Source organism: Phasianus colchicus, chromosome 4 (genome assembly GCF_987193195.1).
Source record: "Phasianus colchicus chromosome 4, bPhaCol1.hap1.1, whole genome shotgun sequence".
Lineage (NCBI taxonomy): Eukaryota > Metazoa > Chordata > Aves > Galliformes > Phasianidae > Phasianus > Phasianus colchicus.
The window spans coordinates 21423792-21444453 of NC_143439.1; the positions used below are offsets into that span (position 1 = coordinate 21423792).

The 20662-nt window shown below is 39.2% G+C and overlaps 1 protein-coding gene and 1 long non-coding RNA gene across 4 annotated transcripts in view; one reads left to right on the forward strand and one right to left on the reverse strand.

Annotated features, from left to right (window-relative positions):
- The window catches only part of LOC116238016 (uncharacterized), a 65078-nt gene extending 58270 nt beyond the window's left edge, over positions 1-6808 (forward strand). The window contains exons 3-4 of the long non-coding RNA XR_004168854.2: positions 5108-5236; positions 6732-6808. This is a non-coding gene — a long non-coding RNA (uncharacterized LOC116238016). The remainder of the gene's footprint in view (positions 1-5107; positions 5237-6731) is intronic.
- The window catches only part of WWC2 (WW and C2 domain containing 2), an 85649-nt gene that overhangs the window by 11855 nt on the left and 53132 nt on the right, over positions 1-20662 (reverse strand). For 2 of the 3 annotated variants that reach the window (XR_016465922.1, XM_031607466.2), the window contains exons 9-19: positions 19828-20070; positions 16157-16246; positions 13869-14470; positions 11555-11678; positions 8927-9007; positions 8759-8845; positions 6810-7002; positions 5031-5195; positions 4128-4246; positions 3188-3380; positions 1148-1312 (exon numbers count right to left, since the gene is read on the reverse strand). Coding sequence is in view for 2 of the 3 variants with exons in the window: in XM_031607466.2 (XP_031463326.2) it covers positions 1148-1312; positions 3188-3380; positions 4128-4246; positions 5031-5195; positions 6810-7002; positions 8759-8845; positions 8927-9007; positions 11555-11678; positions 13869-14470; positions 16157-16246; positions 19828-20070 (2062 nt within the window). In the remaining variant the exon portion in view is untranslated. The remainder of the gene's footprint in view (positions 1-1147; positions 1313-3187; positions 3381-4127; positions 4247-5030; positions 5196-6809; positions 7003-8758; positions 8846-8926; positions 9008-11554; positions 11679-13868; positions 14471-16156; positions 16247-19827; positions 20071-20662) is intronic. The other variant, XM_090138909.1, reaches the window with a different exon arrangement.

Here is a 20662-nt window from a genome sequence, read left to right on the forward strand (position 1 = left end):
TTGGCCAAAGTTTCCTATTTCAGAACCTGGCTTCTGGCAAATTTCAAAGCTACAAAATCCCAGAACTTTGCTGGATGCAGAAACCTCAGGAGTTTATGCTAAGTCAACCATCAGAACATCTAGTGCTACTGCCTGTAGAAAACCCACAGGCAGAAGTTAAGGCTACTTCCCCTCTCAATACAACCAGTTTCCAGTGTACAGGAATTAAACTGAAGATTAGGTTCTCAATTCAGACAGGGATCTATCCAAACTACGTAAAGATTGTTACAATACTACACTTCATTCACATATAGGAATACTTATGTATTTACATATTGACTACAGCTTTTTTTAGGCCAATGATCATCACAGAGAATTGACCAATTTTAGTATTTCCAAATTATAAAGAACCTCCTCTAATTGTACTGGAAAAGAATTAAAGCATGAAGTATTTAAGGAAGTCATTTATGTGAGTAAATTACAATTCAGAGCTGGCTGTCCATACCTAAATCTCTAAACACGTGATTTTCACCATTAGTTTAGCAGCAACAGAGTTGATAATTTAAATTTATTTATTTAGTTTCCACACTACTATCTGTAGAGACTGGAGAATTTCGTTGCCAAAGCCATGTTTAAAATTAGCCCCTAGGCTGCACTCACACATTTTTCTAAGAGGTGATTACAGCAAGACTTGGGCTGTCCAGGTTTAAAACCAGTTAAGAAACAAAGTGAGATTTACTACTGGTGACTGAGCTCTTTCCACACGGTTACCTTTAGATGGTTGTATTATTAAAATATGTTCATGTAATGGCAGATTACAGAGAACTCCATTCTGTTTTAACAAATTATTTTGCTGTGTGAGAGCTATAGTTGCTTCCATGCAGTGAAACATTTACTGCAGGAAGCCAGCACAGGAATCTGTTACTTTTATCCAACAGGATGCATTTTTGTTCTCATAAAGGTGTTTTACAAGAGTGTGCAACTTTGCTGAAAGCCAATTCTACTACACACCAGGTCAGTTAGGGAAAGAAGGAGCACAGAGAAAGCACAGGCTCTGCCTCTTGCAGGGAAAATTGGTGCATGACTCACTGTCATTAATGCATCATTCCCAAGAAGTTAAATGACTCTTTAGTTAATAGCTCTTCATGCCAAGTGTTTTTCCTCTTACCCTACAGATGTATTGGTTCCGCTCGCCTGGCGAGAAGGTTTGTGAGCGCACAATCATGCTGTTCCTGACAAAGGGACGCTGTCTTGAGCTCCAGCTGGCTCTGTCCTTGGGTCGGACTGTTGCATTCTCGTTAACTGATTCCTCAGTGTTAGTCTCTTTATCAACCTATCAAAAGGAATTCAGTTTGTAAGAACTATTACGCCCAGACACGTGCCACTATATAGGTTTTTTGTCTTTGAATTTTACAAGCATTCTTGTCACCTTGGAGGGGACAGAAAAAGATCAGTAGCATAAAATCATCTTGCTCACCATGCTACACCAAGCAAGGAAGCACAGAACTCTCCAAATACTTAGGAGAGTCTGGGCAGCCTTTGAAAGTAACTCTCTCTCCTCTAGAACCATAGCTTCTGCCTTTGCTGCCCTGCAGATTTTCTGATCCAACCAGGGTACAATAAGCATTTTGATTTGCCATTTGCAGAGATAGTTATCATGCATTTGTATTTATACTGGATTTGTTCTGCATTTGTAGAACACCAAGGTTTGGCCATGCTTGAGATGGTGCCTATGCACACAGAGCAGCAGCTGTGATGGGTTCTTCCATACATCCAACAGAGCAGTGCCTCATGGCAATGTGCAGAGCTGCACCAGCCATGTGAAATCAGGAGAGGCCACTGCTAGATCCTGCCCCTAGAAGGGGCTGCTGTTGTCCCTCACATGTCATGAGGAGCCTCAGGTGCTGACATCCCTGTAGGAGGCGCCGGCTGTACTTACATGCAGCAATCATCTTGACAGCAGGGACAGAACGAGCACTGCAGCAGCTGGCACATGTGGTGTTACTGATGTGCACTGGGGCATTTTCTTCAACTGGGGTAATTTAATGAAGTTCACGGTTTTGAATGCGCAGGTGATAAATACAAGGACCTAAATAGCACAACTGCAACCCTGAGTGGATCTGGCACAAGATGATCTATACTGTGGCTTGTTTATAATCAGGTCTGCAGTGTCTTTCCTTTACTGTCCAGGTCCACCCAGCCCTGGCACTGCAAAAGACTTATGTGCATGTCTAACCTTCAGACGTTCTCCTTGACGTCTCCCCTTGCTGAGTTAGAGCTTTGATCTATATTTGTCTGCTACCCAGAAGACTGTCAGTCCTTTTATACCATGGCCTTGGCTCATTTGGCATCTTTCCACATTAATTGGAAGTTAATTACAGTTTCCAGCGAGTCCACTGAGGTGTCAAACTTTTGTATAGTTACAAACTTGAAGGAACAAGCTGTCATTCTTGTCTTTTTATCTTTGCTGTTTTATAGAACCCATAGGACTAATGTAGGCAACATTAAGATGCAGAAATATGTTCTAAAAGTTTAATTTCTGGATTATGTGCTATCGTATCGGGCACATCTGTATGAAATATTTTCTAAAAGTCCTCTCCGAAAGGTAGAATATAGTTATAGGCAAACAGTTAACAAGAATATGCCAATGGAGGCATCATGTATAGTGTGTGGGTAGTTCAACAGTATGCAGTTTAATACATATTTTGGAGCCTTCTGTTAATTAATCTTCCTTCCTCTGCTAAGCCAGATTTTGTATTTCGCAGAAATAGAAATAAGGAAATTCCCTCATTGCTCTAAAGATCTTGATCCCTGTTCTGTTTCTGCCTCTGTTTATTAGAAGGGAAACAACAGATAAATAAAAAAAAAAATTGGCAGCAATGAAACAGATGTGCAGAAATATTTTAAGTATGCACAGATTGAAACTATCGAACTGCTCCTGCACCTTGCATAGTCTCCTCGCGCAACAAAAAAAAGGTGAAGACTGACATTTTTAATTAATTGTCTTTGACTTACAAGATCTGTGTAGCATGCCTGTTAAATGCCTTCTGCACAGCTCAAAAGTGACTATGCCAATTTTGCTAAAAGTTCATACAAGTGCTACAGCAAATGCCACATCAAATTGTGAATGTTTGGATGTGACAGATTCCTCGATTAACTACCCAGAAACGGGTCTTCAGACCCAGTAAGATACCACAGGAATGCTCACCAGTGTTAGTATGACGGCAGCTTGCTGGCTTTCATGGGGCTCATCTCTGTTCTGTCTGTTCTCATCTTCCTCAGTTTCTCCTGCATCAACGAATAACTCCGTGTCATCGGTACAGTTGCCTTGTACTGCCAGCTTAATGCCATCTTCCTCTTCATCCCCAATTTCATCAGATGCTTCTGCAAGCATTTCTAACCTGCATGAACAAAAGTAGCCCAGGCTTACTCTTGAGCTGATAAAGCCCACCACAGAAAGATAGTGGAAGGCCTCGGCTTTCACTCATGTATAACATATGCATTTTCCTAATGGGGAAACGATTATCTATAACTGAAATGTTTCTGTTAAGTTCATGTGAAGGCACACTTCATCATATGCTCCAATAAAACCCTGCAAGGTCTACTACAGTTCCCCTTCAGGATCACGACGATTACACTGCACTATATTGTATAGCTCTATGCTGTTAGCACTGAAGGACTTTGGTTGTAATAAATTCACAAAACAAGTCCCTCTTTCCCCAACAATAAAGCTAAAAAATTGCACTGGAACAGGACTCAGCGATTTAGCAAGAAATCCTTTTAAGGAAAGTTCACAGCTTCTTCAAAAACAAGATAATCAGTGGAAGCACCTACACACTGACTTTGTTAGACAGAAGAGCTCCACTCAGATCCTATTAGTCACTTATTAATGCAGCTAGATAAAAGAATCCTAGTAGACCTCCAGTGGCTTAGACACCCCAAGTGGTTTCATGGAACGAAGTATATGGAGGAGCATAAGAACTGGCAACTAATAGGGCAGCCAAGACATTGTAAACCTAAGAGAATGTAAAGAATTAACCACACAAGGGAACGAGAATCCCATCCCCACACTGCTCTCTCATTATCTGTGAATAAGAGGGAGGAACAGAATCATTCAGACATAAAGAGTCAAGAAAAAATGGCTCTACCAGTCTTCCTCAGAGCCCCTTTCCTCCTGTTCATACTCTTCCTCCTCATCTTCAGCCAGCTCTTGTTCTACTGCTTCCAGCTCAGCGGATGTTCTCTCCAGCAGAGCAGACACAGCATCCTGCTTACAGGGAAGGAGAAGGCAAAACCAGAACTGAGTGATACATAATCCAGGTTTAAGAAAAAAGAAAAAAAAAGGAAAAAAGACCCCCTTACAAGAGCTCTATTACCCTGGTGCTCCCTGGTACCAGCAAAAATTGACCTAGACCACAAATAGTGAGTTTGAATTGTTAGCATGTAGAGCATTAATGGATGAATCTCAACCAAAAACAGACTGTTTGTATAATGATAATGCAATCAAATATGTTCCTGTCATCCTATAATAACTCCTCTCTCTTTTCCTCTCATGCTTGTAATATCCCTTGCTAAAACAGGCTCTTCTTAAAAGTCATATTTTAGTGCTGTTCTTTCTAGGAAGTATTAAAGCAGAAAAGTTTATTTAACTAAAGGAATTAGCATGTGTTCTGCATAAACAGCATTTTCTGTGAAATTACTTTTTTAAGTATGCAAATTCAAATAATAAATAGCATTTTTAGTACATGCACATGAAAGTCAATGGTAATCTTAACAAAGCCGTTAGGTAACGTTTATTTTTAAAATTAAACAGCAGAAATGTTTTGAATTAGAGTGCAATTTTGTAATCCACTGAGAAGCTTCGGTCCTACCCACGCTTAGCAACAAGTTTGTAACCCATTATGGGAGCTACTCACACAAACAGACTATAAACAGAAGTGCCTGCAAGACACTTCAGGGGAGGACAATATACACAGAATTGTAGTGCCATGGCACAATTAGGGCCTGTGTTTTTTTCTTGCTATTACAGTAACAGTAAATACTTCACTCACCAAGTCCAACGAGTCTGATGACTGCTTGCTTAAAAGAAACATGGGTTCCTCATTCTGATCCTTTTTCTTTTTGCCAGGGATTTGCTTGCAAGACAGAAGGTTATACCACAAAGCACAAGTCTCATCAGAAAATGATAAATCTGCCAGACTGATCTGAGTTCCAGCCTGTACAAAAATAAAGGGAAAAAGTCCGAAGTTCTTTTCCGGTAAGACAGCTGAAAATAAGTTCAGCAGTATTTATCATGTAAAGTAAGCAGCCCAAATATGATGTGGATCTTACTTCTCTTTTTAAGTGTACAATTTTCTGTTTCCCTTCACTGCTACTTAATCAAAATAAACGTAGAAATGTAGTAGTACCTGGAAAGGTCCATCATAAAGTCCCATCTGCCTTATTCTATTTCAGGCTGCAGAATTTTTCCCCACATGCATCACACAAATCCCTCTTTATCTCTGTAATGCACACATTTGCTTTCTATAGCTTTCAATAACAAAAGCTTGTGCCAGTGAAACCTGCAGTGTCAACCCATAGAGCAGCGAGTTACTGTTAATTTTCCAGTTGTTCCACGACAAAGATCATCAATACAGAAAACAATAATGGATGACTTGTGTGTTTTAACCAGTGAAGAAGCAGATGAAAAGAGATTAAGAAGCCTTTTCATTTGGACAAACACTCTGGCAAAATGTACAAAGTACTTGTGTGCTTGGACTGTTTTTTGGAGATTAAAATCCTCCATTCTTGGCAAAGCAAATTACCCTCATGGCTACCAAGCTGAGCAGCCCTTGCCAAGACTGGTTGTGATGTCCAGGCTTTCTGCCGGAGGTGGTATTCCCAACTCTTTCTTCTGATCTTGTGATTAACCCTTATGTCTTTTTTTCTTTTTTCTCCTTCACCTTTGAATCCTCCATTCTATTGCATTTTTGTTCTGTGACTCTTCCCTTACCTAAGGGGAAACTTCTGGTTTTCTTCACATCTGTAATGCTGATGAATTCAGTCCACGGACACACTGAGAAAGGCCAATACATGGCCCAGGAACTCCTACATTTCTGAAAGTGAGAGGCCACTCCTGCAGTCTGGTCTAAAAAGCTCCATCAGAATTCTAGCATCTCTTCAGGGCATTTAAACCCAAACTCTTACTTTTCTACTACAACAGACTTATGGTGAAAAACTAAGCTGATTTGCATAAGACAGTGCAAAAACAATTTGAAAGTAAATGAAAAGTCACTAATTAGGTGATTACAGCAATTAACAGTAGAGTACAAAAAAACCTGTCTAGTAAGCCGGTCCATGGATATCATGCTGTTTTATTATTTCTAAAGATCATAAAAATGAAAAAGGTGCACTTTTATTCTACAATAGTGTACAAAAATTAAACTTAGTTTGCTATTTGTGACAAGTTTTGATAAAGAGGGTTAGTGTTGATTTATTTGGACATACTATGGCTCTCAGCTTTCACTTTAGAATCTACTGTTGGTGTAATGTTGCAATGCAGTCTATAATATTTTAATATCAAAAACGACAGAGCTGCAGTACCAGCCTATAATTAAAGCTTACAGTAATGCTGTGCTAGAATTATCAAACCACCTCCTGAAACATCCATCCAGGATAAAATTGGGTATCTGGGATTTCAGAGAACACCAGAGTATTAAAGCAACAGCTATATATGGAGAAAAAATTCTGAAGCAAGTACTGTGAAATTTCAGAAGCCTTGAGCATCAGAGTACAAGGGGACACTACAAACAGATGCATGCCAAAAAAAAGCCAGAAGTAAAACTGCATACCAAGCATTCTTCCTGACGGCTTCTACTGACTGCACAAACATCTACTCTCAGTGTCTTCTGTTGCAGTGTTCCTTGGGAAATGGCAACTCTGAATATCTCGTTGAGTAAAATGGTTTCCATGGCAGGATGAACTTTTGTGCGGAACAGACAGCTGGTATCAGCTGAGGATGGAAGCACTGCCACTCTAATATACCTGTCAAAAACAAAAGAAAATCTTTACCTGTATTTAAACTAACACTTATTGATGATTAGTGATAGAAATCAACCCCATTGTCTAAAGGACTGCATGATGAGAAAATGAAACAGCAACAAACCAGAAATGGAGTGGAAAAAAGGTGAAAAAGAGAGAAGGGGCTGAGAAAGTTCCATCTTTTCCTTGCACAAACATTTCCCAAAATGAATTTCTGCCTCTGTAGTAGCAAAGGAGGTAGCTGTTTCTGCCTCTATTCTATTTATCCTCTGGTTTGGTACTGCAAACACACTCTGAAGACCATGTCACAGACAGGAGGAAAAAGAACCTTAATGTCAATTAAAAAATAAATGAGAAGAAATTCCGGTAAAGGTAAAAATTAAACTCTCGTAACAGTGCAAGCAGCACTGAAAGCAGTGGCAAGTTTTTCAATTTTTTCAAAATCCAAACAGAACTCCAAAGAAAACAGAACAGTAAGAAAAATGAGGAAGAAAATATCTAGAGCCATAGCTGCTTAAGGCATGTAATACATGAAGTGAAACTTAGAAGAATGCAGCTCGAAAGCTTGAAGAAGTACAGAAGTATCTTCCTACTAGTATGCAGCTGCATTCTCTGTATCTAACAACTATGAATGGATAGTGTGTGAATAAAGGCAGCTAGCTTGCAGGTCTCCCATTACAAGTAGTTCAATGGATGAAAGACATTCCTCAAGTAATTTGTAGCTCTATTTCCCTAGTGCAGAGGGCCTCAAACACATGAGCAGAGCACATTAACTGTTTTGTATCTTGTCTGTGCCTATGCATTAACTTATTTCTGGTGTTGGCTTTCCATATTACTGAAACATACTAAAGAGCAGAACGCAATGAAACCAGCTAAAGTGGGAAGAACAAGAGGAAAAGTATTCTGGAAAAAAAAAAACTTTCTGGAAAAAAACTTATTCTTCCCAGATTTGTAGTTATTACTGTATTTTATGGTAGTGATTTTATACATAATGATAGTATTACTAAAAATTCACTTTTAGATGAAATAAACCAGAAGAAATTAGGTTAATAAAATCAAATTTCTCCCAAACCTGAATTTGGACACAGCTTTTATTCCTCAATTGTGCTTGGCTTCTTGGGATAACAAGTAAAAACAAGAGAACAGAAATGCGGTCTTTTGATACAACAATCCCAGTGTTAAGTGGCAGTGCAATGCAATCCCAGTAATGCTGCTGTGGTGTTCGTATAATGTAGGAGAACAACTTACACGGCCTACTTACAGCCATTTTAACAGATAAAGCAATAGTTAGGAAATGTTTAGAAAAGAAGTATGAATAATAGATATAGTATATCTATATAAATATGTATATATGTAAAAGGTGGTTAATTGGAGTCTTACTTATTGGCATCAGGCCAGACTGGTGGGTAAAAAGAGAAGAAAAAGAAAGTGCTCACTGGCTTTGTTTGACAAAAGTGCTTACTTTCACTTTAGCACAGGAAAAAAAGGTGAATATGTCCATCAGTGTCTCACATTTTACTGTGACAAACCTACAAATTCTTGACTGAACAAAAAAATGACCTTAACACAAATTTTAAGTATTCCACTTTAGTGTAATGTGCAAATTTCCTAATAACTTTGTTTTCTTGCCGGAATCCGTACAAGCTACATACTTCTACAGTTTGTTTTATGCATATTTTAGTGTTGTAAAGCAGCCAATCAATCAATTTCTTTGGAGAATTTGTTCAATTTATTATTATATTCTCATATTACTACTTACACTTTAGAGCCAAGGGGAACAGAAAACACTGGCAGATTTCTGAGCTGGACTATGATTATCACAAAACTTGAATTGCCGTGGTCATATCTGTTAAAGAGAGGACAATATGAGGAAAGTTCACTATTTATTTACATAGGAACAGATAAATTCTCTTTGCTGGTTGCTCACCTGAGTCCTATTTGAACTTGGGCAGACTCTAGTGCTGTTGCATCATCTTCACTATATACAGTGTCCTCGGTTTCATTTAGACTAGGGCAAGCAAGCAAATACACAACAGTTAGGAATGTTATACTTAGCTTTCAGCAATAATTGAAGTAGACACACACAGAATGCACGTACATTCTCTTGAGTTTAATTGCAGCAAACAGTCCAAGTGAAAATTTCACAGCCTCCCTAATAGCAATTCCTGTTTTAAGATAGTTGCTGACTGAACATTTTGACAAATCCAGTCACGAGTCAGAGTCCTTAGGCTGTTTACTAAAACAGACCAGACTAACAGGCAAGAGAACAACTGGTAACATTTTTCTATACTTGGTTAGTACTTCTTAATTATTCAAAATACAAAATTGGAAATTAAAAGTTCTAATAAATATCAGACCACACATAAACTGGATATGAAGAACTACTTTGGAGGACCTTTGAGAAACAGGAGCTCTGTACAACAGTGAAGTTTCTGTGCAAACAAGAAACATCTTTCCTCTGAGCTTGTTTCAGAACCATTCAAAGAACCAAAAGGACTCAAGTCTTGTAGCTGAAGAGCAACTCCAGTACAGAACGGAATTACAATCAGTGTGGTAAAAAAGTTTCCAGTTGTTTTCTGAGAGGTTTCAATGAGGATGTGTTATTAGTGTGTTTCATTAATTATTAAAATAGATTGTTGGGATCAATGAACAGTGGTCAAAATAGTACATGCGGAGAATGTCACAGGTTCCCAGCTATCCCATAGCTTACTGAGACAGGACAGAGTTATTTTGGGACTATACATTCCAAGGTTTCCTTCTACTTTCATTTCCTAGCTGCTGGCTAACATGATAGGGTGTGTTTATTCTCCCTTCCTTCTTTAAATTACTCAACACAAGGACTAGTCTATGCAGTGGGAAATTTACTGTACTGTAGCTTCAAGAACACACAGACAAATTGTTATTCCATACAGAGTGCTCATAAAGACACTTCTACTAAACATAAGCAGATCACACAGAGGCACTCATTACCACTTCACTACTTCCAAGTCAATGAGAATTAAAAGTATCCACACCTGGAGCTATCACAGAAAACCCGGTGTCTGTAAATCTTAGCTTGTGCAGATAGCTATGGCTTGCTTTTGTACATAGGCTTAGTGGATGCAATTGTTTCCTTTCCTCTCTGCCTGAATAGCAACAGGAAAAAGAGAAAAAATTGTTCTGTTTTCCACCCATCCTACCAGTCACTGGAGATGACAACTAAAGAGTTCCACAGAAAATCCATGCCTTTTAGTCCAATGTTTGTTCAATTCTATCCACTTCTGCTTATAATCAGAGAGATCACTGTAAATTGTGATCACAGTAGCTCTGAATTGAAATGAAGTGGAAAGAGAACTATGGTTGGTGAACTGAACTACTCAATCACAGTCACTTAGTTAAGTGAAGGCTGAGTTTTTATAGAATCACAGATTGGGTGAGACTGGAAGGCACCTCTGGAGTCACCCGGTCCAAGCAGGAACACCTGCCACAGGATGGCCAGGACCAATCACTACTTAATGGGTAATCTCTTTTGTATCTTTGCTTTTGTATTTGGTCTCATCTATTATTATTACATTTTAATTTGTGTAAGACTTCACAAGTAGATGTACTTTTTTCAGAGGCCAGTAAAAGCCATTCATGATACCATAGTGCACCTTTATCTGTCACAGAATCACAGAATGGCCAGGGTTGGAAGGGACCTCAAGGATCATGAATCTCCAACCACCCTGCCACATGCAGGGCCACCAAACTCCCCATTTAATGCTAGACCAGGCTGTCCAGGGCCCCATCCAATCTGGCCTTGAACACTTCCAGGGACCAGGCATGCACAACCTCTCTGGGCAGCCTGTTCCAGTACCTCACCATTCTCTCTGTAAAGTCTTTCCCCCTGATGTCCAACCTAAATCTCCACTCCCTCAACTTAAAACCATTTCCCCTCATCCTGCAGTTATCTACCCTTTCAAAGAGTTGATTTCCCTCCCCTCATCTGTCCTAAAACAAAGCATTTAATCCTGTCAACAGAAGACATGCATCAACATCTTCGTAAGCATCCTCAGAATACTCAAAAGGACAAAAAAATTGTAGTGCCAAGAATGTGCCAAAAAGGAGATGAAAATAAAACTTTCAGCTTCTCTCACAGTTTGCCAGTCTACTCTTACCCAGCCTAGAAAAGTAAAAACACTGCATAAGCAAGTATGGAGAATTCCATGGAAGTCATATCCTGTCAAAAAGCAACGATGGCAAATATGTTTCTTCTTGTATCCTATTCACCACAGTAAATGATGAATATTAAACCCTAAAATCCTTAAAACTGGATTATTTTTATACCAACATTTCATGTGGGGATCTTCTCATCTTTCCAATATCAACTTTTTTTAACGAAGCAAATATTCAAATGAAATGCTATTCCATCATAGGATTTACATAAAAGAAGTGGTAACAGAGGTCACTCTGTACAGTGCCAGCACAGCCACATGGCAGAACCTGTACAGCATTTCTAAATTCCTTGTGCCGATGGTATAAAATTGCTTACAGGAACATTTAATTTTTTGGTGGAAATACTTATTCTCAAACCTACTGTTTCACAGAAGCTTCGTATACACCACTGTCTCCAGCTACAGACTCATCAGACACGGCAGCAGATACACAAGCTGTCTTCTCTGCAAGGAGATGACTAGCTGCTCTTCTTGGCAAGTCAACACCTATAAAAAGAAAGAATGAAAATCAGTCAGAGAGATTAATAGTCAGAAAAAGAGAAGTGCATAGCTTAGAAAGTTGTCAAGTTGAAAGCAGTGACCCTTAACTGAGTATCACACAGTAGTTTTGTTCCACATCATTAAACATTCTGAGACTGTATTACCGGTTCCACATATTTTGGCTAGAGATATATCCAAACTGATGAACTTGAAAATGTACAACTGTTATTCCATTCCAAAGTACATGCTTCTATCATCACCTGTATCAGCTGAGTTAGTTATTATACTTCATTATCCTCATTATTAACTCCCATTATCCTCATCTGTGAACCTGTATTTGCTATGTTCACATTCTACACTATAGAAACACTTCAGCTACATGCGAAGTGATTGCCTACTTTTTATTAAATATTCACAAGTCAGACAGAAGCACTCTCCCCTGTGATATAACTACTAGAAATGAAAAATACCCTCTGGTTTTCTATCATAAAAAGTTTTTTATTCTACCGAGTCTTTACTATCAACTACTACTCATCTTTAATCTTCAATCTGTATTCATACACTAGTTTCAGGCAGCAAAGCAGCAGCATTCACTGAAAGCCACGTTCTGCAACTCAGTTAGTTGAGGGCCTGTGCAGTACTGTTATCTGCCAAGGGGTGAGGATGTTGGTATGCATTATGGTCCCCACCTGAATCATGACTTTACATCTTGTTAAGATGTTTAAAATTTAAGGCTTCAGATTAGATGATTGATTGCTGCATTTGTGCTTTTACTTATGGCAGTAGGAATGCTTTTTCCTTGATGATGAAGTGCTTTTTCCCTCCCCCCCCACCATGTGAGGGGTGAAGGTGATGACATGATTTATTGATTACCCTTAGGAATTACCACAGCAGCCTGAATTGACTTTGACAACGACAGAGACTGACTGTGGAAGAACTATATGATATTCCAACTTGGTTTCTGACAGCAGAGACATGTACAGAGGAGGAAGTATATGTATGGTTCACCAATAGAGAAAAGTCAGAGATAGACAGGCAGGTTGGTGAGCGCTGTGTCTAAATAGCCAAGGTGGATTATGACTTGAAATTACTAGCTGCACTGACTTAGGTTATGTTTGCCTGCCCCCAGATTAAGATCCTGTAGTATCTGAATTCATAGCCTTGTACAACCTACATGGTAGGCTGAAATATTCCATGCAGGTTTTATGCCTCAGGCTGAGTTTGCAGAAAACCTTTCCACTCAGCATTGCGGCAGTTCCAAGAGAGAAATTAGAGTAGAAACACAGAACCAACCCCAGCTCTGTACCTCACTCTTAACACACTGAAAGCCTCGCCATGAGGCCCATTTTACTCTGGAAACTAGTGGTACAGGAAGCTTAATTAATTTCTGGCTTTTCAAAATTGCTCATTTTGGCAGCCTTAACGGCCTCTCAAAGTTAATGTTACCTAATTACCAACAACACTTCAATAACCCACAGTGTCATTCATCCCATCTTCCTTAGAGAGAAGCAAATTCTAGGATGGGATGACTCATCCTTTTGGAAACTACCCAGACTAGCTTAGGTGCTCTGTTCTAACTCACAGATGGGTAAAAAGCTAAAAGCTATGAAATCCATGTTAAAAATGGGCAGAGCAACACTGTAACTTACATGGCATGTGGGAACTTGTTTCTTTCTCAACTTACATACAATATGAAGTGCAGATATTTTGGTGACAGCAGGTTCAAATAACTCTACACACACACAAATTCTAACTGTTGAGCCCAGAAATTTCCTCCACTGAGGAGCCATACTTGCAACTTATTCTTCAGTAAGAAGAAAAGTATCTGAATTCAAGTTACTAAAAAATAGCACAAGGTATTTTTCCTCTGTCCTCAAATGTCCTGACAATACCTAAGGACACCATGCATCCTTCCTGTCTTCAAGATCCAGCTTATTTTTTTTTCCCTCTCATTTTTGAGGATAGAAAGTTGCAACAGCTATTGAACAGATATGGATGGAATAAGGAGCTCAGAGCTCTCTGCTCCCAAAGCTACAAATTATGTAGAGTCCCTCAGAAATACTGCTCACAATGGCAAATCCGAGCCCATCGAGTTACACTTCAATTACAGGAGCCTTCTCCACTCAAAAGTCATTTGCTTGTTCAAAATCTTTGTGTTATGTGTACATTTTCACATTAGATTTTTTCACAAATTACCTGAACTTCCTTCATGCAGAGAACACAAAGGCTGTCTAATGCTTTCATGAAGATCCTTATCGTCTGTAGGAATCTGAGATCCTGCTCTGGCTTCAGAGTCCAATAATATTTGGTTCTCACAGAGACTAATGCCTGCAAAATCACAGTCTTCAAAGTCTGTAGTGAGGTGATGCAGAGGGGAATTTTGAGCAGAGAGAGAAAAAGCAGCTTCTAAAACCAAAGGCGAGCCTGGGGGAGACAAGGAGGACAGTGAAGACCTGGAAGACAGCGATGTCACAGATTTGGGAGGCTCAGTCAGTTTGGGCTGGTCTGTGGCTGAAGGAGAGTCACTGTAACCCAGTCTCCCATGGGAGCTGACCACTTCATTTTCATGAATAGTAGTGATAGGCCCTGAAGGAATGTAACCACTTTTTTCTTGCAGTATGAAGTCAAGCTTATACTGATAGTCTAAATCTGTTATTTGATCGCCTTGGTTATAATAGAGATCTGTGGAGCTGAGCGAGTTGAGCGACCCTCTGCTTGATGTGTTCAGAGATCCCCGGCTGGATGCTAGAGATCCCAGACTGCTCCCTGATGACACAGACAGTGTACTAGCTGAGAGGCTGCAAAGAAAGAACAAAGACATACACTGATGTTACTGAACTAAACAGCACAAGGAGAGATAAGATTGACTGGGAGCTATACTGTAATGATTTCTTACAATAGAATATTGCTTAGGGCTTTTTTTTGTTTTGTTTTTCTTTCTTTTTACACAACCATACTTGTTTTAGAAGCAGTACGCCCAACCTGCACATCCTCAGCACAACATAAACAGCTTACGGACTATTCCCAAAGCCCTTTTTCCAGAGAAGGCTGCAGCCTTAACAAACTGTCTAGCAGTGATCGCGGCTCTCTCATATGCTCTGCTCCACCCTGGGGTGGGCACTCATGGAGTCAGTGTCACTGCAAAGGAGAGAGGTTATGACAGCAGAAGACTGCTGTCACCCCAGAACAATTTACGCAGCCTTCCCTCTGCCCAAGCACCTGGGAGAGATGGCAGCTCTCAGAAGCAGAGAACTCACAGCAGAACTACTTTGCATCCAGTTCTATAAGCATGGTACAGGCCATGAACATGCAATCTTTACATGTTTATTAACATGAAAAGCGAAGGCAAGGAGCCCTGCCAAAGAAGCTGATTGTCACTGCCTTGGCTCAGGAGGACTCTGCTGGGAAAAAACATGTCAGGAAAAATAATTCAAGGCAGCCCCTTTTAAACGCAGCAGCAGAGCTATCAACTTTAAAAATTTTGCCACTAGGCTACACAACAGCCTTTAACAGGACAAAATGACACTTGAGTCTGAACAAACAAGATCACAAAATATATTTTAAGAAATAGTAATAAACATTTAACCAACTAACTACCAATAAAGATGCAGCTTACACAGTCTGGCTGAGATGACTGAGATAGCTAAGCTATGAGTAGGTTGGCATGGCTTATTGCAAGAGGATCTTTATAAAATTCTTAAAAACATTATCCCCTCTAAAGCCCCGTTTTGATTTCTACATTAACATAGCAAGACCAAATTCATGATTTTTAAAATAAATCTAACAGATGCATAGTTTGATAGCCAAAGTACAGCGCAGAAGTAGGAGAAATTCTTCCCCACGACAAGCTTCACATGTCATTAAATATTAGAATTCCCATCAGAGCAATGAATTAGAGTTCACAGTTGCTGTAACTGATTACTGTTTTATTATCATTATGAATTGCGTGTAGCCAGAATCAGATTTTGAAACAATGTCTGTCAAGAAAATATCCTGCTGAGGGTATTTCTCTGCCTACAGGAAGCACAAGTCAGAGCTGAAGAGAACGAACTCTTCACTCTTCATATACATCCACACGCACATTTATTCATTGAGCCTCTCCAGTCAATATGCAGGCTACAGTTTTCCTTTTACACAGATGTCTGAGAAAAAATTTTGTCTCCTCAGTGACACCATTTTGCAATCTGACCATTAAAGAATTCCTGATTTACTTACACTGAAGCAAGATAATGTATCCCTACTCAGTTATAGAAGCTATACAAAAAGATCCATTCAATCCAGTCTGAATTTTTGAAAATAGAGAGGCATGCCAGGTTCACAAGATGGCAACATGGTTGAAGCTATTGTAGTTGTTTTATTTTTAAATATTAAACAAATTTTGTTCAGCCTCCAGCTAAGAGAAAAACCTGAGGATGAAGTTTAGACAACCAAGTCCACTAGACTGTTATTGAAAATAGGTTCCACACGATGCAGTACAGCCTTACCTCCTAAGTTGTGAATGCAAATAAGTTGTCAATTTTGTAGTTTCTTCAAGTTTCTGTACCAATTCTTTTCTTCTTTCCTCCAATTTCAATCTGGAAACAGAAATAAATGTAGGTAAAGTATGACTGAGAAGTCACGAGGCTAAAATACTTCATAGATAAGACACAAACAAACTGAAGACTGCCTGTTCTCATCTGGCTGCTGACTACTGAAATCCAAGAGACTGCTAACTTGCAATCCTATCATTAAGTCCTACCCACTTCAGCAGAGTGACTCGAACTGCAGAACACCAAGCACTTCAATAAACCTGCTGAGCATACAAGCAGGCCCAACAAAAGAATGCCAGCATTAATTCTGACCATACAAGAACTTGGGGTAGCATTGCAGGAAGTTTAAAATTAAAGCACTGTTTTTTATTTCAGAGTCTTCCTAAAGAGACAAAGTACAATACATCAAAGCAGGATCCCAGTGTAATGTTCCAAGATGAGATACTGTTTTCAGGAGTTCTTGGAAATGTAGAAACATTTACCAACAGATTTTTCATCACCTCTGAGCAATACTGTCCATTATCAAGATTTGCCCTTATTGCAGAGCAGGATCACTGCCTCCTGCACCACTAACCAGCTTTGCTCTAAGGCCACAAACAGCAGAGTTCTCCAATTCCTTTTGGCTGACTGTGAAGAGAAAGGATTCAGTAACCATTACAGAGGGCTTTTCTTTTTCTAACTCTCTTTTATCACTCCATTTGCAACACCAAATACATTGCCTTTTCTTCAATGGAGTCAGCTAAAATCCTCCTGTAGTTGAGGATGAGTACATTCTCCTCCAGCCCCTGTTAAGTCAACTGATACACATAACAATTTCTCAAGCAACTAATCTTAGGGATGGCTCCTTTAAAAATTTCAAGTTCATCCACAGAAACCTTTTCTTCCGCCCTTCTGGCATCTCAAGGATGTGCAAATTAAAATTCAACTGCAGAGAACAACTCAAAGAACAAAACCAAAAATCACCCACTGCTTTCTTATGCAAACTGAAAGAAATACTCCAGAGTTCCCAGAATTCACTCTCCAAGCGTAAGATAGCAGTAAAAAGGCATTAAGTCCTCAATTCAACAAAGCATGAAAAGCACTTGCTTACACTCATGCTTATTCAGCGAGTGAATCTGGGTTATGCAAAGGTGAATAAGTTACCCCGAGGTCAGTCAGGGTGTGAACTTCCACTCCACTGCATACGCTGTGTGTGCTCTTACACTGCAATGATGTGCTCATCTGCCAGTACCTGCTAACCTTGTTAAAAGCATACACAGCACTTCACTCTTTGCTCATGTTCCCAAACCAAGAACTATGCTCATCTGTGGTATCAGACATTCTTTCCCACCATTTTTTTTTTCCACCATGTAAACCCGTCTGCCTTTTTTTAAAGCGTAATCCATCCTGCTTTCCTCAAGCAACAGTGCTGCTCTTCATTAACTCTTTCATGAGTTACACAAATTTACAACATTTCACATTCCACAACAATTTTTTTTTTCTCTTCTATATTGGGCCAAATTCAAAACTTTTAAACCTTCTGAACTTATAGCATAGTCATGATCTTTAACGTGCCAAAGACCACATGAACAGTCAAACCATCAACAGGGCAAGCTCCAGTTGCAACCCTCCTATACAAAGAAATCTAATACTCATTGCAGTGTGATGTTTTAGTGAGACACCTTTCCCCAGTTTTGATCAGAAATTGTAACACTCAGAGGCATAAGATCGTAAAAAATAATAATAACTAATAAGGAAACTTAAATTGCACACACTTCACCTTCTTTAGGTGGAAATATATATAGATGTGTTTGTTTACAAGATAAAACCGTAGGGGTCAGTTTTACAGGCAAAAGCACAACCATCCCTCTAACTTAATGCCTATGATTACTGAGAATACTTTGCTGAGGACTCGAGAAGTAATGGAATCTCCCTAACACGAATGCAGAGGCAAGAAAGTGAAGTTCTTAGCAGCCCCACAATCCAGAAATTTCTAAACAGCTGCTGGCAGGCTCCTTCAAGCAGTGAGACTGTACCCTGTCTCTGCTTTTTTGAAGCTGATAAGTTATGATTTATGCCCTCTATCTGCAAACTGATTCCAAGTACATCTACCAGTGGCAGTTTCAGCAGCCAGCATAACCCAGGGCTACACCAACCATGTTTTTAAGCCAGAGCAAGCCTCCCGTCTATTTTCTCCTGAAAAATGAACAAACAAACAAACACAGAACCTTAAAAAAGGAAAAACAACTTTGTCATATCGAGCTCTTGGCAATCTATAGCTTCTTACACTTCTATTTCATTATCAGTACCAGTAAAACAATGGAAACATAAGGTATTCATGAAACTTCTTGAAATAAAATAGTAATGCAATGATAGCGCTGCACTTTGAAATGGTGTACCTCCTCCACCAGTAATAGGACCTAGAAAGAAATAAAATGCTAATGTTTGATCTGATACAATTAACTGTATGCTTTTCTTGAATGGGAGAAAATTTTATTTGTCCTTGGCATGTCAGACACCCAAGTTTGGCATCTGACATGTATGGGAAAACTGTTACGTCGGAATTGTCTTTGGTAGCAACACACTTACAATGGCATTATTATAAAAACCTGAGGTTCACATTTATTTATCTATGTGAATTTATTATGAACCCCTTATTGCCTATTTATTGATGGAAGTCAGAAAGCAACAGATCTGCAGTAATTTAGATACTATCAACACATTACTCCTGCACAATTGTAGTAGTAATACAGTAAAAATGTTCAAGTGTATACCAATATGCTTAAAAATCACGCCTTATTCACACACGTTTCTTGCGTAGACAACAAAAAATTTCCTCACTGCTCATCTAAAATTTAGGATCCAACTTCAAAGGCCACCAACAGGAATTTCACCATCCAGCAACAATGGTGCAATATCGAGTGTTTCCTAGCAGTCTTACAGTGCTGATTGTATTACTTCAGTAAGGCAGGCAACATTGATACATACAACATTTTGTGCTTATTGGCTTTTTATGCGAGCTAGAGGTTTCCATAGGTTACTTCCACTTACAGTTGATGGAAAGTCCACTTGTGACAGTCATCTTTGATTTTCTCCAACTCTTAACCTGGCTAATACTCATCTATGGTGGAAGTTGCTTTGTTTATCAGTTAGGAAGTGAAAAGTTAGGAAAGTTTATTTTTATTCCTCCCCCCTCACCTCCCATTTTTTTTCTTTTGGTTGCGTTTTTGCAACTAATAAAACTCACAATAAAAGGCTTCAGATGTTGCAACAATCAAGATAATCTTTGTAACCTGTGTTCAAATAGTTTACAGCTATTATCAGAAATCAGTGAATGATGCATTGCCCTCCTGCTGCTATGCTGACATTCCTCAGTTATTTAACATCTGTCACAGACATTTTCATGCTGGTAACAAACGCAGAGCAACTGATATTGCAAAGCACATACGGGCTGTTCAAATTCTCTCTGAGTACAGAAGAATTCTTTGTGTTTCGGCCCAGTGGGCTAATAACAAATTTAATTAAGATCTACATAGAATAGTTACTGGAGGAAAACAGCCCATCAAGGCACAGTTCACGGCCTGTAATGAGTACAAAGGTTAGACTGCAGAAAGTGGCATTTAGTATCAGCAAAAACAATTCCTTACCTTTCAGCAAGTGCTTGACTGGGTACGCTTTTTACAGAGTGCAGCTCTTCTTCAAGCCTCTTTCTTTCTGCTTCCAGCTGCTCTAGCTCATCTTGAGTACGTTTGCGTGGTGTGATAAACTGGAGTTCTTTTAAAAGCTCCTCTTTTTCATTGATTAACATCAATTTTTCCTTTTCCACATCCAGTGCCCCAGGCCAGGCCTCACTATCTAACTTAGACAGTTCAATCTTGAGGTTAGCCATGCTAAAATAAAACACAGCAGATTTGCCTGAGCCTAGCACAGCACATAATTTCCATGAAAGACAGAAGTGATACAATATTTTGAAGGTGTAAGCACAGAATAACTTTTTCTATTTAAACCCGTGCTTTTAATTACCTTTACTTCACAAGAATGCAACTTTGCCAGAGATGCAAGCCACCTATCCAGGCCAACAGGCCGTGTATTCTTCTCTGTTTCAGACACCTTGGAAGAATGTATTCTGAGAAGTACAAAGCAATTAACAGCAAACTTTCAAGCCACGGTGCCCTAAATTCACCTGTCTCATATATGGAAGAATGCTAAAACAGACGTCAATACCCAAATACACTAGAAATGAGTTTCTCTTGTTCAAATCCTGAGTTGAATTAAAAGTCTTGACTTTAATAAAAGCTTTATTGAAAGCGATCTGTCTGGTCACACAGTAGTGACACTTTGCTTTAGTTATCAAAGAGTGTGATCTATTTCTCCTAAGCTGTGGGAGACTATTCAGCTCATCTAACGGTGAGGAACAGTGTTAAAGAATATGCAGAATATCAAGGTGCTCACTGTTGCATCAAGTACGCATGCGAATTTTAA